The sequence below is a fragment of the Manis javanica genome, chromosome 16, assembly GCF_040802235.1.
Source record: "Manis javanica isolate MJ-LG chromosome 16, MJ_LKY, whole genome shotgun sequence".
Classification (NCBI taxonomy): domain Eukaryota; kingdom Metazoa; phylum Chordata; class Mammalia; order Pholidota; family Manidae; genus Manis; species Manis javanica.
In genome coordinates this window covers 20,446,206-20,464,033 of record NC_133171.1, presented here as the reverse complement: position 1 = coordinate 20,464,033, position 17,828 = coordinate 20,446,206, and the positions used below count along the sequence as shown (strand labels likewise).

The window sequence follows — 17,828 nt, the reverse complement described above, 5'->3', positions numbered from 1 at the left end:
GAGCAGCCCGGCTCACAGGAAACATACAGAGTCTCCTCCCAGTGTGCAGCTAACCGGGCCAGACCAGAGGCTGCTGTCCATGCGCAGCTGTCCAGCACAGGCAGGGGAAGTCGGCACAAGGTCCGGAAGGCACGAAGGGGCGCTATTCTCGCAGGGACCCCTGCTAGTGCCCTAGGGATGCCCCGCCCATGGCAGCTCAGGGGATTAAACCATAGACTGCTCCCTGTGTGCAATTGGCCGTCACAGGCAGCAGAGAAGGGCAAGACGACCAGCAAGCCAGAGGGGACTTGTTCTCCCAGGTGGCACATGTGCCACTCGCCAGTGATCACTTCTATCACCATGGAAAGGCAGGAGAACCTGGTCCCGTTCAAAATCACTCAGATTCTAGACAGAGGGCCTGGTGAGACTGATATAACCAATCTTCCTGACAAAGAATTCAAAATAAAAGTCATGACCATGCTGATGGAGGTGCAGAGAAATATGCAAGAGCTAAGGGATGAAGTCCAGAGAGAAATAACAGAAATGAAGCAATGGAAGGACTTAAGGGCAGACTGGACGAGGTGCGAGAGACGGCTGACGGAACAGGAATCAGAGAGCAGGAACACAGAGAAGCCGAGGCAGAGAGATAAACGGATCTCTAGGAATGACAGAGTATTAAGAGAGCTGTGTGACCAATACAAACGGAACGATATTCTCATAATAGGGGTACCAGGAGGAGAGAGAGAGAAAGGCATAAAAGGTGTCTTTGAAGAAATAATTGCTGAAAACTTCCCCAAGCTGGGAAGGAAATAGTGTCTCAGACCATGGAAGCCCACACATCTCCCAACACAAGGGACCCAAGGAGGACAACACCAAGACATACAATAATTAAAATGGCAAAGATTAAAGACAAGGACAGGGTATTAAAAGCAGCCAGAGAAAAGAGCCATGGACATACAATGGGGAAATGGCAGCCTCTTCAACAGCTGTTGTTGGCAAAACTGGACAGCTCCATGTAAGAGAATGACACTGGATTATTGTCTAACCCCATACACAAAAGTAAACTCAAAATGGATCAAAGACCTGAATGTAAGTCATGAAACCATAAAACTCTTAGAAAAAAACATAGGCAAAAATCTTCATGAACATATCTCCGCGGGGAAGGGAAACGAGCAAAAATGAACAAGTGGGACTACATCCAGCTGAAAAGCTTATGTTCAGCAATGGACACCATCATTAGAAAAAAAAGGCATCCTACCGTATGGGAGAATATATTCATAAATGATCCAATAAAGGATTGTCATCCAAAATATATAAAGAGCTCATGAACCTGAACAAACAAAAAGCAAATAATGCAAGTTTAAAATGGGCAGAGGATCTGAAGAGACACTTCTGCAAAGAAGAAATTCAGAGGCCAACAGGCACATGAAAAGATGCTCCACATCGCTTATCATCAGAGAAATGTAAATTAAAACCACAATGAGATATCACCTCACACCAGTTAGAATGGTCAAGGTAGAAAAGAATAGGAACAACAAATGCTGGGGAGGATGCGGAGAAAAGCAAAACCCTCCTACACTGCTGGTGGGAATGTAAACTAGTTCAACCATTGTGAAAGCAGTATGGAGGTTCCCCAAAAAACTCAAAATAGAAATACCATTTTACCCAGGAATTCCACTCCTAGGAATTTACCCTTAGAATGTAGCATCAAATGTAGTTTGAAAAAGACATATGCACCCCTATGTTTATCACAGCACTATTTATAATAGCCAAGAAATGGTAGCAACCTAAGTGTCCATCAGTAGATGAATGGATAAAGAAGATGTGGTACATATACACAATGGAATATTTTTTAGCCATAAGAAGAAAACAAATCCTACCATTTGCAAGAAAATGGATTGAGCTAGAGGGTATTATGCTCAGTGAAATAAGGCAGGCGGGGAAAGACAAGTACCAAATGATTTCCCTCATTTGTGGAGTATAAGAACAAAGCAAAACTGAAGGAACAAAACAGCAGCAGACTCACATTACCCAAGAATGGACTAATAGTTATCAAATGTAAAGGTACTGGGGTGGGTGGATGGGAAGGGAGGGACGAGGGGGAAATGGGGGCATTACGATTAGCACACATAATGTATTGGGGGGGCACAGGGAAGGCAGTGTAGCACAGAGAAGACAAGTAGTGACTCTAAAGCATCTTACTACCCTGATGGACAGTGACTCTAATGGCATATGTGGTGGGGATTTGATAATGGGGGAATCTGGTAACCATAATGTTGCTCATGTAATTGTACATTAATGATACCAAAATAATAAAAATTATATAGTCATTCCTGTTACTACTGGGCTATAGTTGACCTCCATGAATTGGGAATAACTCAAGTCAGGAATATTCATGAGATAGATGACAAAGGAAGGTTTCCCAACACCGGCTGGGAGAGCCTCATCCAATCATCCTTCTTACATTTCTCTTTCCTTTCTATTGCTTGTTGCTTTCTCTTGTCTCCAAAGAGTCTTAGGAAAAAGAACTGTGATTCATAGCATATGGTATATTCAAATATAGGTATCTTTTTTTGCTTACACTTTTAGAAGTTATTTATGAACAGCTTTTAGAGCATGTCACCTCTAAAATTAGGTAGTGAAAGTGATATCAGGTAGAAATGAGTTCTGTGAATACCTGTGATTGCAGATATTTGGGTGGAAGGTCTTGAAATGGGCTGTGACTTTCCCATATGTCTCTTCCATCTTGCCCATTGTAGGCTTTCCCAGTCGGTGTTGGGAAACCTTCATCATCTATCTCATGAATATTCCTGACTTAAGTTATTCCCAATACTGGTGACCAATGATTATACAAAGGAGAGTTTTGTAGAAAATACACTGCTTCTGCTTAGAGTTTGTAGACTGGAGAGGCATAAAGCATGCCATAGGCATTTGCAGTCATTCACCTTCTGTGCGGGGATTAGAAGTTTGAGCCCTGTGTTGAATCTGGGCAAATCCTATAACAATTTGGGGCTCAGTGCCCTTGAGTTAGGATTTCTAAGCTTTTGCTCAAATCTAGTATTCTTAGGCTAATGCATGCACGTCATTTGTTAAATGTCAGTTGAGTGACAAAGAAGTTCTTTGCAAGATGAAAAGGTGTAATTCTCCCATCAGACCATGAGACGTTTGGGGGCCTCTTTTCTTTCTGTAGGCCTACGACACCTGCCTGGACCTCCTAGTTGCAGTGGCACAGTAGACATTTAGGGTTGCGGACAGGAGACTGTTGATCCAGGTCTGAACTCAGGCTATTTGCAGCCTGTTTCTATTCCCAAGGTCCCTGTGGGGTACAGGGGCCAGTGGTGTATGGGACTGCGTGACCTATCTCTGTGTTCTTAGCTTAGTATTGGACTCAAGACATCCATACACGGTTATGCCAGGACCGAGGCAGGCAGAGCTGAGAATGGTTGGGCACAGCTTCTTACGCAAATGTTACCTGCTAGTGTGGAGAGATGGAAAGGAGGAGGGCAAATGTGGGTTGTGGCTGTAATCTGAAAAGTGCAAATAACTTGGCTTTCTCATTAAGCCTCTGTAGATACAGTGGGGCCACGACTGCTTGTAGGATACCTGTCTTTGCCTATTACAGAGACGTGTCTCGCAAACTCAACTGAAGTGACCTCTTGGTCCTTTGAGCTGCTCACCGACTGTTCATCTTGAGATTTCCCAGGTGATCAGTTCAGTGTAGACCTTCACACAGTGACTCTTGGAGTCCAACTAATTCTCCAGGGCCAGGAAGGTGTTCCACTTCACACATTCTTAGATGATAGGAGGCACACCTCGTGGCCTGTCAAGGCTTCAGTATCATTAAAGCCTGATGAGTAACCCCAAAGCCCACCAGTCCCACTTCCTGGTGCCGCGCTGACGCTGCTGTTTCTGTCCCGCAGGTGCTCACGCCATGCCGAGCCTTCCTCGTAACAGCCAGAATCCCCACCAAGGTAAGTGCTGGTGAGTTTTCTCTTCCGGCAAACACCCTCCCTAGCACAATACACACGCACTCCTCAGTCCCATGGCCTTGTGGCCGAGGCTGATGTCCGGAGTTCTTTCAGCACACCCCTGTTTCCATTCCTTCTCCCTAGAAAGCACCTGAACGTTGTGGTGATGGATAGTTTTTACTCCTTTGTTCCCTCTCTTTGCATAAAAGCATCCCAGGAAAAGTGCCGAAGCATTTTGTGCTCCACATCCCTGAGGTTTGTGGATTCCAGTCATTTTTCTCTCTCAGCTGGGGCATGGCTATACTTTCTTTAAGTCCGCTTCTTATTTCCTTTGGTTCAGTGGTGGCAGATTTTTCTAAGGCTTTGACATGTGGGAAATAACCTTCATATTACCAGTAAAGTAGCCTCCTCAGCCATTCTCCACGTACTCTGGGGTTGTCTATAAAGAATAGCATGGTTCTTTAAAAGATGTATTTGACATTTTCCATAAGATGTCTTTCATTATATGGTGCAAATTAAAATTTGAACCAATAGCTCATGAATTAGGCACAATAATTGCTTCTTTTATTTTATTTATGGAAACAAAAAGGTGTTGAGCCATTTTGTAGGATATGGACTAAATAGTAACAAGGGATTGGGATTTTTTTTCTGAAAAGAAGAATGATAGCTACATTTATCGAGTGCTGTTTTAGTAAATATGATTTACTCCTTAAAACAAACTTAAGAGAGCCCTGGTATTAAGCCTCATTTTACAGATAAGAAACTGAGCTGCAGGGAGATGTAGTAACTTGCTCAAGTTATAATGTTTCCAACTTAAAATGTTTAGGTGACAGATGGGTGATTCTTAGACTATCAAGCCCCTGATTAACTACATGGTTATTGCTACAATTTAGTTAGTTATCTACTAAGTATATTTAATTCTCATAGTAGCCTTGTAGGTGGGCTATTAGAAAACAGCTCAGAGAATGCAAAGTTGGCTTGTCTAAGGATTCCCAAGCAATGAGTGAAAGGAAGACGAATTAGACTCACTGTGTCCTGTTCTTTCCTGGTTTCTACTGAGCTGAACTGCCTATAACCTGTCCACATACACAGGAAAATGGCTAAGGTTTGGAAGGTGCTCTTGGCCATACTGTACTATGCTGTCTTGACTGCAGTGTTATTTGCTCATTTTCTTAGTCCTGTCTTCTTAATACTCACAAAGCCAGTGTTTTGTGAGTACCTGCAATGTGCTAGAGACAGTGCTATCGTGACAGACCTTTCAGGACTTGCAGTCTAATAATGATTTGCATGATTTTTGCTAAGCTTTGTGAAGATACCCATCCAGTGTTTGCTGGTCAAAGGTGTAGGGTACCTACTGCCTTTTTCTTTCTGATCATACAAATTCTAAGTTTTACAAAATTTCACTGAGGAGTAAGATCATTGGTCCCACCCCCTTTCGATAATATAAAATGAGTCTGTATGTTCATAATGTGTTATAAATGAAATCAATTATTGCATAAACGGTGTTGGATAAGTTACATATTTTCACCATAATCCCACTGGGGAAAAATTATTTGAAGAAGGAAATTTTATGGGCTTGAGAAAATTGTCAAGCAGCCTGTTAAGTAGAGGGCTCCTCGATAACATGTTCACCTTAATGTGAGATGTTGTGATGCGGCAGAGGGTGTGTCCCCTCTTGGGGAATCACCTCCCCCCCTTCTGCTGGCCGGTGCTACGCTGCCTCCTTGCTTTGTCCCTAAGTGGACGCTCGGCTACGTCCTGCGATGCATGAATGTTTCATATCGGCCTGGCTGGGGTACTTTGGGTACTGGTTCTGATTTCTGATATTGTCAGCATCACAAAGAAAGAAAGATTTTCTTCCCAATTATCTTCATGCAGGTTTTCCCCCTAGAGAAGTCTGGTTTCCATGTGCCGAGCGCACGTTGGCTGACGAGCAAAACCAGCATCACTGACATTAATTTTCTAGGGAAATAATTATATTCAGGACAGTCGTACACAACAGGCACTGATCATTACATAGGTTTCTTCTCTTCTTTGGGTGCTGATTAACTGAACATTTTCTTCTTTTGTCTTTTTATTGTTAAATGTACCATCCGTGCAGTCAAATGTACAAAATAGAAATGAACATCTCAGCGATTGATCACGAAGCAAATAGTTCTGCAGTCACCCTCTGGTGAAGCAGGACTTTGCCATCACCCCTGAAGGCTTTGGGGGTTGGGGCGGGTGATTATCAGGTCAGGGAGGGGTGCGCAGAGAAGCCGGCTTCGAGGATCATGCCACGTCAACCCGGCACATAAAGGGGGCTTCTGTTGGTCAAGGGCTGAGGAGTAGGTTGCAGTGGGAGGGAAATGGGTGAAAGCTGGGCAGCTGAGGTGTGGATTGTTGCCTATGGAATAGTGGGAGTTACTGCAGGACAGTCACATAATTCACATTTGGATTGGCCTGTGGGATGGGACTGCCTCGCTGGGAGTTGGGAAGGGTGAGTGAGAGAGCAGCAGAAAAGCTATGGATAGTATGGGCTGATTCCTTCCTCTTATCTAACCAACCACTAATATTGTGGTTCTGTCTTAAAATGACCTCAGAGCATGTGCCTCTGGCTCCTCAACTAGCCTCCTGCCCAGTGGCAGTCTTTGCATTGTTTTTGGGTGGCTGGAGTCAAGGAAGGGACAGTTGGGGACGGGAGAGCAAGCACCTCGGAGAAACAGCTGTGGATGAGATGAGAGAGAACGATCTGAACCTTGCTGTGATGCTGTCAGTATGTCTCAGACACTCCCCTCCTGTCCATTGCCCATCAGTGGTGCACACAACCGCGGCAAGGCACAGACACAGCCCTTCCTCCCTGATTGATCTGATACTGTGGGATCTGCTTCTAGTTTCTGCATTGTCCTGGTTCTTTTAATGCCTCTATGCCTTTGCAAATTCTTTTCTCCAGCCCAGATTTCCCTTTTCACCCATTCTTTGCTAAACAAATTTGAAGTCATTCTTCAGGGCCTAGTTAAAATGTCTCGATGTTTCCTGGCTTCCTGGCACTTTGCTTATCCCAGTGACAGCCCTTTGGTGTCCTAGAAGCATCTTAGGTGACCTGCAGCTAACTTCACTCAGCCACATTGACTGTGGCTGCCCATGTCATTCCAGAGGATGCTGATGACAGCTGCCTTTTCCTAGGTGCTAGGTTGAGAGAGACTATACCTGTCCACACCTGTACCCCCCAGTTGAATGAGATGCCCACCCAGGGTCAGTGGTTTATTCCCAAAACCTATTTATAGCAATTATAATTACAGTAATAAATTTACTTAATTAAAAATATTTCACATAGCAATGAAATAGGCTGCAAAAGGAGACAGTGTCTATGAAATATTGAATCTTGATAAAAGTGAATTGATTAAAAAATTTCAGTCTTGTTAGGGATCAGATAAATACCAAAGGGTGGGGAGCCGGGAGGTGGGTGGGGTTATTCTGTGAGTTTACACTCTCACATTGCTTTGCAAGTGACTTAAAGTTCTCACTTAATTTTAAAGAGACTTGAATCAGAATTTGGGAGCCCTGTATTTATGTGTGGGTGTAGCCCACAGGGGAAGTACCAGTGGAGGGCCAGCCAGTGGGCTTATTAACTCAAAGAAGAAATTTGGCACTCTATCAAAGGCTCACAAATGGAAATATGTTTGTAAGTTCTACTTTGAAATAAATGAACATAGATATGTGTACTTCTTAGAAGATCCCTGCTTTAAATGACTTCAAAACCCAACGAAGTATAGATCTTGATAATGATAAGAAGACTTCTACTCTAATTGAGTGTTTAAAATGTGTCTTCAATGCCACATTTAATTCTTGGAGAAAAAGATAAATGTCTCATTCCTTTCTCTGTTTCCAATCCTGGCATGTAGTTGGCTTTCCATAAATGTCTGTTTGTTGACTAAGTGAATAATGAATTAATTACCTTTCTGCCATACTTCAAGATACAGTTGACCCTTGAACAATGCAGGGAGTAGGGGTGTCAACCCACCATCCTGAACAGATGAAAATTTGTATGTAACTTTTGATTCCCCCAGAACTTAGCTACTAGTAGCCTATTGTTGATCTTATGTAGTAAATGATTAAATATACTCATCTACATCTGTTTTACACATTTATGACACACCTTTGTCTTAATTTTTTGCTATTTCTAGACTATACAGTTCATCTGTTCATTTTTTAAAATGGTTGCAAATCATTTTTCCAATATGTTTATTGAAAAAAATCTGTGTATGAGTGGATGCTCATCCCTTCTCTATTTCCAGTACATATGATCACTTTTTATGTTATTCAAAATATTTATTGAAAAAAAAATCTGTGTATGAGTGGAGATGTGCAATTCAAATCCAAATCCCTGTTGATCAAGGGTCACCTGTATCTAATAGGAGATTTCAGGGTTTCTCTGTTCTAAGATTCTGCCGAGTGTATAATGGGACAGTAGAGCACTAGTGAGGGGAACTAAGGGTCTTGGTGTTTTGTTTCTAAGTGGGTTCCTTTGCATTACATTCCTAGTTTTAATGTGAGAGGGTAAAATAAACTGATCCAACTCAGCTCTCCGTGGCCTCTAGTTCCATGCCCTGTGACTCCTGGCTGTAGCTGGTGAAAGACTGCAGAACTGGTCGAAAGATGAATGGCTATTATCCAGAAAAAATAGGCTGAGAGTGCACAACTGGAGATACTCTGTAGAAAAAGAACTGCTGATTAAGGAGGAGAGAGCAAGGGGTACTCACTGTTAAAACAGAAAGGAAATAAGTCCTCATTTATTTACATGCAGCAGGAGCAGACTTTTGCTTAGCTCTGTGTGTTTCATTCAGACATGTTTTAACATTCCTAAGTATTGTATTTTTCTAAGTCCATTCAAAATATGAATTTTTATGGAAGATTGTAGAAGGAAGGATGACTACAGTCAGTGGTCAGAGTGTATGTAACCCAAAGAGGTAAGGCGTTAGAAAGAGAGGAAAACCAACATTGTCTTTATCCTGATGTGACTTTCTGAAGCAAAATCTTGAAATAAGAGAAGAAAGTATATTTAGGTGGCTCACTTCATGCATTTATTTCTCAGTAAATACTGAAGTAGGTATAAAAACTCCATTAGGTTTATCCCTTGGATGAAATTTTAAAAGGCTTGCAGCTTTCTTTGAACCCTTTGGTAAAGTGAATAATACTTTTTTGAAATATAGTCAGTCAAGGTCTTTTCCTATTGAGTGAATGGAGATATTAAACCAGCCTACCTTCAGAAGATACCTAATACCTTGTCTCCTCTTGAGCTGTCTCTAATGTAGCATTTTTACACTGAATTAGAGGTTTTAAACCCTCATTACAGGTCTATTTCCCCCTCCTTTCTCACTTGCAGCTTGAATTGACATTCAGCTACTTGGAGATACACGGTGTCACCTGCAGCAAGCCAGCCCAGGTGAGTGTGAACAACAGACACCTGGCATAACTGCAAGTCATAACTTCCGTTGAGTTTCTGAAATGGGGAAACACTTTCTGTTTTGGTTCTCTATTGAAAATTTCTTGAGATAACATAGAAAAACAAGATTAGGAAAAATAGAAGTTTCCAAATCAGAGAGTGAACAGGGGCTGTGTGGGTAGAGGTTGGGAATTTGATCTGATAAGGAACACACATTCTCCATTAACTCAGCTTGAAAATAACTAATTAGCTCTTATGTTAGCTGGTGATGTAAATGTGAGAGAGTACTGTTCCGTAGAGATTTTGTACAAGTCTTAGCATGAAAATTTCAGAGTTATTACTGTACTGCATAAGGTCTTTCTGGGAATATAGTGTTGGTATTAATAAAATGTAGGTTTTAAAAACAGCTTTATTGACCTATAGGTGACATGCAGTAAGCTAAAGCATACAACCTGATAACTTGACATGTGTACCCGTGACACCATTACCACAGTCAAGACACTGAGCATATCTTTGATGAGACATGAAGTTTCTTATCAGGCCTCTAGGTAATTCTGCCAAATTAGCTTAGCACAAGAAATGTAGTGCTCTGGTCCCCTCCAAGGATAGCAGCTTCCTGGTTTGGGAGCATATCAATCAAGACTGTCTGCCCTTCCTTCAAGGTGGGCAGAGTTATTTGTTTACTAACGATTATCTTAAGAATGTTTCTTCTTAAACTTACTGTTTTTTTTTAAAATGCAATTTTGGCTTTAAGGTGTGATCTCCCTGTCTTTATTATACTGTTTATAGGTGGGCCTGTTAGCAGGCTAGAGTACATCTCACAAGGATCTAATTGGCACAGTGAAGACATGGGCTGTGCTCAGATACTTTTCCTTATCTGGGGAATATTCAAACATTCAAGGCCAAGTTGCTCTTGATTTTTTTGAGCTTTAACTGATTTCATTAACTCTGAGTCTTTTCTGGATTTCTAGTTTTAACTGATTAACCGAGTCCTTTCTTGGGGGGCTTTATTGACCTTGTTCTCTTTCCACCTCACTTATATCTATTTTTCTGACTAACATACTTACTATTTGTTTCAGTTTTTCAAACTATAAAAAAAATTTGTGTGTGTGTGTGTGTGTGTAATTTGTTGATAGTATTCCTAAAAGAATATGTCAAAATTGTCTCTTTCTGTTGATGGAGATTACATACAAATCCTTGGAACTTTTCCATAGTTCATCTTAGAACAGTGTTTTATCCTGTGTGTTTATCATTCTCCAGAAGATGGAGTATGGAAGAAAAATTATACTACAAAATGGGCAAACATATGCAGGGGTGAATGATCACTCGTCAGTGATGACGTAACCAGGGCCTTCCTGATGGTCCTAATTCAGGAATGCTTGTTTTTATGATTTGGTGGTTGGGATGGAAGCAGAAGGGTACTGTAAATGTTAATGGCAAGGTTATATTCAAAATATGATTTGACTGATGTTTAATTATGAGAGGATATTGATACAGCAAGACAAAGTTTTCCGTGTGGCTGCTGAAAGTAGCTCTGCCACACTGTGTAGTCGTGTCCTTTCAGTATGTCTGGCATTCAGAGGAACTGGGTATAAAGTAGGCCACCTCAGTCCCACGGAGCTGTTCTGTCACTGTACGTACCACAAGAACAGCTCTGTCACATTACTTCAGTTTAACTTTGTCCCAGGGTGTGGACCTTCAAAATGCAATTACAGTCAATTAATGCATTCCTTCCACAGTGTGTCTAGGAGGTCGGGCTCTGGCAATATTAGTCACTTACTTGTAATTAAAGTTTGACGTCTCAGAGTTGTCTTTGGTGCTTTTTAAAATCCTGATACCTTCAGCATCACATCAACCCCTCCACCCCCAGACACACGCACACATGCATGCATGCACACACACACAAGTTAGGATGCAGTAGTATGTAGAGTGGTTATGTGACTCTGTTGTGTTCCAAAGGTTGACAATTAGTAACCTATGTAATCCCAGGACCCTTGATGGGCCAGGTTTCTATTTTCTCTTATATAAAATCATCAGGATGATAGTGTCTGCCTGTGGCACTCACAGTCCAGCCTTGACTGGGACATTATTTTCTAAAGTGCTCTGGGATTTAACTTTTTTGTCATTTTACTATTTTTTATCATTTAGTTATTTCATGAATTCAGATAAAATGCCTGGACCATACACATTTCATTGTATGTATGAGTGACAGTGAGTGAATATATTGTTTAGTCAGCAAAATATAAATTTTACTATTGCTATTTACCTCTTCCCCTCCTGGAAATGTGGGAGGTCTTGATCTTATTTTACAAGTCACATTGCCAATAGCACTTTCTGGTGTTTAAGTTTTATTGCCTTCATGGTCAATAAGTTGAGACCAACGGTTATATGGTCTTAATGGTTGTAGAACTTTGAGCCTTTTCTTGTACAACTGAAACGCTTGTGACTTTTAAAAAAATTACAATGTTAATTGTTTTCTATGTCATAGAATGATTTTGGTAAACCATCCATGGCTGTTTCTATTGGGGGTAAGAAAAACAATTCTCAGATCTGTTGGCTAGGTTAGTAAATGCTTCTTGTAAAATTTAGTCAAGTTATTCTACCTTTAAAAAGGGATGTGGAATGGGATTGGACATTTTAATCTTAAATAAGATATGAGGGCTTTTATCCTTGAATATTACTTTAAGTGTGCACTAGGTATCCAAGCAAAAATTATTTGAAGTGTTCTATTTTTCCCAGCTGAAATAGGAGGTAGAAAGATATTTGAGAGCGAGTTCTTACTCCTGATAAAATGGTTTACTGTCTTAGTTTCACTGTGCCACTTTATTGCAATCTTTACATTATGCAAAGATGGTGACATATTATGCAGAGCTATATGAGGACTTTCATGTAAGCTTGAGTTTAATGGCCTCATTTCTTCCCCCACCTGTTACCTTTTTTCTTCCCTGTCGTTCTATTCAATCCTGTGCAATTATGGATGATTAGGTATTAAGATTAAGTAGAATTAGAATAAGCCAATTACTATTTACCCACACCCAAACTGTGAACTGAATTGAGGTGTGAAGAAAGTAGAAGTAAGTACCCTGCAGTGAAAGATGTAATTGCCCGTGGTGGCTGTGTTGGGGGCAGGGTGGAGAACACAGACACAGCCTCATCCCAGTGTATCTGACTTTTTAAACATTCATACGCATAGACACGTACATATGAAATATCTAAGTCTAACTGCATAAAGCAGCTTTAGTCTTACTTAAGACACCTCCTTGTGGTTTCCTGGGGGTCGATCATTAAATACCTCTAGGTACATTACTGCTTGCTGCCTTGGCAGGGAAACTATTTCTCGGACCAGCTTCTAGGAGATTAATGAAATTTGCCTAGAGAATTTCAGAGCCTACACCATTAGTTTCTGAGGAATGTGCTGAAAATTAGGATGAAAAATGTTTTTTATATAGGGAGCCAACTAACTGGCACAGAGGTGGATGTATTAAATCCCTGTTAACAGATTTTTCTAGGGGTACTTATGGAGAAGAAACATTTACAGGATGCCAAACACATGTCTTTTTCTTTGATCTCATCCTTTTGACAAATAAATGGTATTACATTTCCTTTTACCATAAACACTTTGAAAGACAGATTATTATTATTATTAATTTAGCTAATTTTAGGACAACCTAAAACAAATTAAAAACTGCCTTGTTAATCCTCCTGGTTAGTTGCACATTGAGTGTAGTGTTCTCCATCATATTTTCGTACAAATTAACTAACATTGGGAAGTAAGTGTGTAAGGATATTTTGAGGTCGTGATAAGCCAAAGTGATTGCATGTCCCATGAATATTTTTGAAATCTAAGGTAATGGTATATTAAAGTAATTGAAATTGATTCTTTTTATTTGAAATGTGTCCATAATCAACTTAGTCTCCCTTTTGTGACCTACCCTATATTTTTTGAGGTTGACTTATACTTGTTTATAGGACTGGCTATGTGACCTCAGTGTCTACATTTTTGGTGTAAGTTCTGGACATCTCTAGCAATTAAGGAGTGAATCTTTGTCTAGCACTGAACATTTATTAATTTGTTCCCTTAATATAATCCTTTCTAAGTAACAGCTTTTTTTAAAAAGTTGAAACTTTTATAAGCATGTGATTTTTCTTTTGTTACCAGGCAATGGTTTTAACATCTCATAAGGTGTTTTGTTTTTAAAACATTTTTTTTTTCTCAAGTAATATCAGTCCTCAGGTCATCACTGGAGGATATGTACTTAATTTATACTGTGTAGGAGGAATATGACAGACTGTGTAACTCATCTCAAGACAAAATCTTGTAAAATGAGAAGTCATGTGCAAATAAATATGGATATTCAGTCTCCATCCTGTGGGTGGTCTGTTGGAATCTGCAATTTGGCCCTTAGATACATTTGCTTCAGTTTCTGGATGTTTCTGACACCCTATCTATCCTCTACGCAAACAACTCTTTGAGTCTTACTTAACCTTAGAGTGTTATTTTACGAATGTACATCTTAAAAAGCTGCAATTGTATTGGTATACATCAGTGTGAATATATAGTTCACATCACGTGAAGTTAAAAATTGAAAGAATTGGACTCCTTATTAAGCTGTGTCCAACCTGGTTCTTGCAGATGGTTGTAGAAACTGAGAAGTGTGGCATCTCCATGAAAATGGCATCACCCGAGGATGTGAGTGAAGTGCTGGCTCACATTGGCACCTGCCTGCGGAGGATATTTCCTGGTCTCTCTCCAGTGTGAGTTCTCCTGGGGAAGGGTGAGGAGAGCAGACAACCTGGGCTGCCTCAAAATGGCAAATTGAGAACATGCCTTCTCCTTGCCCCTTCATGTAGTTCCATTTCCATACTTACTGTTTCTCTTAAGCAGTGAATATCAAACCCTTTGTTTTATGTCTGTGGTTTTCTGATAGAGCTGTACCTTACTCTGTACTTGAAAGAGCTTGAGTGATGAAGGGATTTGGCAATCCTTTAATCTCTACGCATAAAACTAGAACAGGAACCTTTTAAGTGTACTTTGAGATTTACTCCCGTGTGAATTTTACTCGCAGCCATTAGCAGAATGCCAGGGGCCGCAGGCTTTGTACAAGGGCATCGAGGATAGTATCAGTGATGAGTGAGAGTGCTTTCTTCTCCTTTTTTTTCTGTCTGTTTAATAGGAAGAAACTTTAAATAAAGAAAACAAAAATCAGCCTCTTTCATTTTCTTAGTTTTCTGTAATATATGTCGGGGATATTAGTACATTTTATCTGTACATGCCCTCGTATTTTTTTGTTAAGCATTTTTCATCAGGATTATGTGCTTGGGTAACAAGAGCTTGTGCTGAGGGAGTACGGATTGCATAAAGGTGGAGTTAGATTTGCTGAGGTGAAAAGGCAGAGAGGTCTTTGTGTCCAAAAGCTCCCTAAAATCATAGTTCATAGAGTGCCTTTCTGCTGGAGAGGGGTGACACACAGATTTTAGAAAGTCCCTCTCCTGCTGCTCTCCCTGCATGCTGAGGAGGCTCTGAAGCCTCATTAGACATGTCTAAGGTGTGTTCCTTGCTTTGTGGGAGTGGGAGGGGAATTTGGGGGACAGTTGTCCTCTATGCAATGTGTCTCTATAATACTCCGCCTGTAATTAAGAGGTAAAGCAGCTGTAAGTCTTTGGAATCCTTTGGGTGACTAAAAGGGGCTCAGTGGGAATAGGCCCTCCATGTCTCTGATTTTTCGAGACCTGTTTGGTGCTTTTCACAGCTTTCCACTGGGCTCTCTCTTTTCTTCACTTCACACACCAGAATGGAAGGGCTGGCCCTGTGCTTTCTGCGCGGTCACCTAGGGCTTTCTCCTTTCCGAAGCTTACCTGTCTTGTGCTTCTCTGAGTAGCTGGGTAGCTGGTTGCTGAGGGAGCTAAGTGACCCCTGGTCTCATTCTAGTGGAGGGGCTGCCTGCTGATTCCTGCCTGGCTAGAGTTTCCAGATGTGAGGTGTCTTAAAGGCAAGCTCTTGCTGGTCTCCAGTCATACACACGCTCTTGTGTGTCCAGAAGAGAGGGGTGGGCAGGCAAAGGTGGTAGAATGAGGTGAGGGGTGAATCAGTAGTGGCACTGGGGAAATACCCAGAAGTAAAACATTCTTAGGACTGGTTTCTATATCATTCGTAAGGCCACCATAGAACTATCTGGGGGTAATAGTGAATTAGCAATAACTACACTGCATTTCCCTTAAGCTCTGTTTTAGTAATATGGTTTTGTACAGGGCCTTCCTGATAATGTCCTTGCTTTCATTGCAAATTAACACAGATGAAATAAGAAAATTAGTAAGCATGGCTTTATTTATTATTTAGCAAGGGCTTATGAGATCTTCAGAGCAATATCTAGAATTTCTATTTTCTTTAAAATGCAGCTCTATTTGTTTAATTGGTAGAATTTTGAGGGAATCATCACTTTTATTTTTGGTTTGGATTCTTATGTTTTTTTCTTCCCAGAGAAATTTGTATTAAAAAAGTGTTTTCTCTTTTGTCTTCCACTTCTGGTTAAAATGTTCAGGCAATAAGTATTTAACAACAAGTATTAAATAATCAGCTCTATTTCTAGAGAGGTGGTTATTATACTACATATATGTTTGTGTCTAAATCCATGACCCCCTCATTACCCTGACCTTCCATTTCTATCTCCTGGCTGCTTTTTGGACATCTCTACAAGGAGGTCTCCGAGCACTTCACACCTAGTATGTCCCAAACTGAACTCCATACTTTCCCCGCTAGAACCTACCCATATCTGATCTTCTATCTCAGTCAGTGGCTTCATCATTTACCTAGTGTCCCATGTTAGAAGCTGAGCCACTTTGCTTGTTTCTTACTTGCATCCACAGACGCCTGAGGTTGGGGGTCACTACAGTGGAGACAGTAGGTAGGTGGCTGGGTGTAAGTGGGAGGTGCGGGAGTGCAGGCTGGCGGGCCAGAGGAGATGTACCTGAAAACGACGGGGAGACCGTGGAGGAGAGGCGGTCCGAATAAAGACACTGATGTGGGAAAGGCACAGACTGTAGTTCAGAAATGATTTGGCAGAGAATTTAAGTAACTTAAATGTATTTGACTTTCATTTCTCTTTACTACCTAGCAAGCACAGTTAGCTTGTCAAAATAAACTCTTACTGTTTTGTGACTTGGATATTCTGCTTTTACTCCTTAAGTTCCTTAGATTGTATTACAGGAATTTGACTGGGAAAATATATAATTATATGGTGTTGGTTATTGTGACTTCAGGGTGGAGAAATGTGTAACTGTCTTGGACATTCCTGGGATGCCTTAAGTCAAAGCTGTCAACACAGGAAAGATTTCCTTTATATAAATAATCCAGAATGCGCAAAATAAAATGCCCCTAATGATGCTCTATGTCCCTATGAAACTATCTGGAATCCTCAAGCACTCTTTGCATCATTTGTCCCGTCAGATACATTTCCTTTGGTCCCCCGCCCTCGTATCCTCCCTTGCTAAGGGTGCTTCTGGTAGGGGACCGATCCACAGGAGGATCGGGGGACAGACACAGCCAGGGAAGCCTTCATTTCAGACAATCAGTTCTTGAATAAGCTAAGTTTGGCTGTATATAAATGAAATGATACCTGCAAAGATCTGAATTTCAGAAATTTTGAAAATAACTCCATGACCAAAATAAAAAAATAACATTACATATCTATAAAATATAATCAGTCCTCTTGACTATAGTCAAGAGAATGCAACTAGGAAAAGAAATAAAAAATTTTAAGTAATATTCACTCATTCACTCCAGTATCTTCTTTTCACATCCCCTCTACTCTATTTGTTACCATGTTTATCTCTTCCTCTTTGCTTTACAAAACATGTTCCCCTCTCATTAAATAAGGAAAGTTTATTTCAAAATATAGAGAAAGTTTAAAGATTAAAGAAGGAAATTTACAATTTATTTATTATAAAAATCAAATTACTGTTAGCATTGTTTCGTTAACATTCTCATCTCTGTGCAATATTGTCATGGGAGGCCTCACCTCTAGGACAATGGCAGTGAGGGGAGAACCTCAGGAAGTATTTGTAGCCAAAGTGTAATTTAGCGTGTTTTCATGGAGCTGTTTGCAGTGGTATTTCTCTTCAGGAAACTTTTGTGTTGCAGCCTTTAGCTTTTCTAATATCAAGAACCTTGGCTACTCTCCAAAATCAAGCCTATTTTTTTTTTTAGATTAATTTAAGTTACTAGGACAAGATAGAATGAATTTAGAAACTGTTCACTCAAGAAATCCCTCAGACATACACAGATGTGTAAAATGTTTCCTGCCCTCTTTTGTCTATAGCTTAAAGGTAGCAAGAAGGTCCCGCCAACAGTAGGATGAGCAGAGTGAGACACCTCGGATTTCAGGGAGGGGAAAGTCACATTTAACTTGGGAAGTCAAGAGAGTACTGTCCTGTGGTGTTTGTTTTCCCTTTTTCTTTTG

At 40.7% G+C, this 17,828-nt stretch overlaps 1 protein-coding gene and 1 long non-coding RNA gene across 10 annotated transcripts in view; one reads left to right on the top strand and one right to left on the bottom strand.

Moving 5' to 3' along the window:
- The window catches only part of CARMIL1 (capping protein regulator and myosin 1 linker 1), a 330,496-nt gene that overhangs the window by 147,208 nt on the left and 165,460 nt on the right, over positions 1-17,828 (top strand). For 7 of the 9 annotated variants that reach the window (XM_073224192.1, XM_073224191.1, XM_073224190.1 and 4 more), the window contains exons 3-5: positions 3,900-3,950; positions 9,313-9,372; positions 14,006-14,127. In XM_073224192.1, coding sequence (XP_073080293.1) covers positions 3,900-3,950; positions 9,313-9,372; positions 14,006-14,127 — 233 coding nt within the window. Of the gene's footprint in view, positions 1-3,899; positions 3,961-9,312; positions 9,373-14,005; positions 14,128-17,828 lie in introns of those variants that run through there. The other 2 variants (XM_073224196.1, XM_073224193.1) reach the window with 2 other exon arrangements.
- The window catches only part of LOC140846688 (uncharacterized), a 38,947-nt gene that overhangs the window by 8,774 nt on the left and 12,345 nt on the right, over positions 1-17,828 (bottom strand). The gene's annotated exons all lie outside the window — the stretch shown is intronic.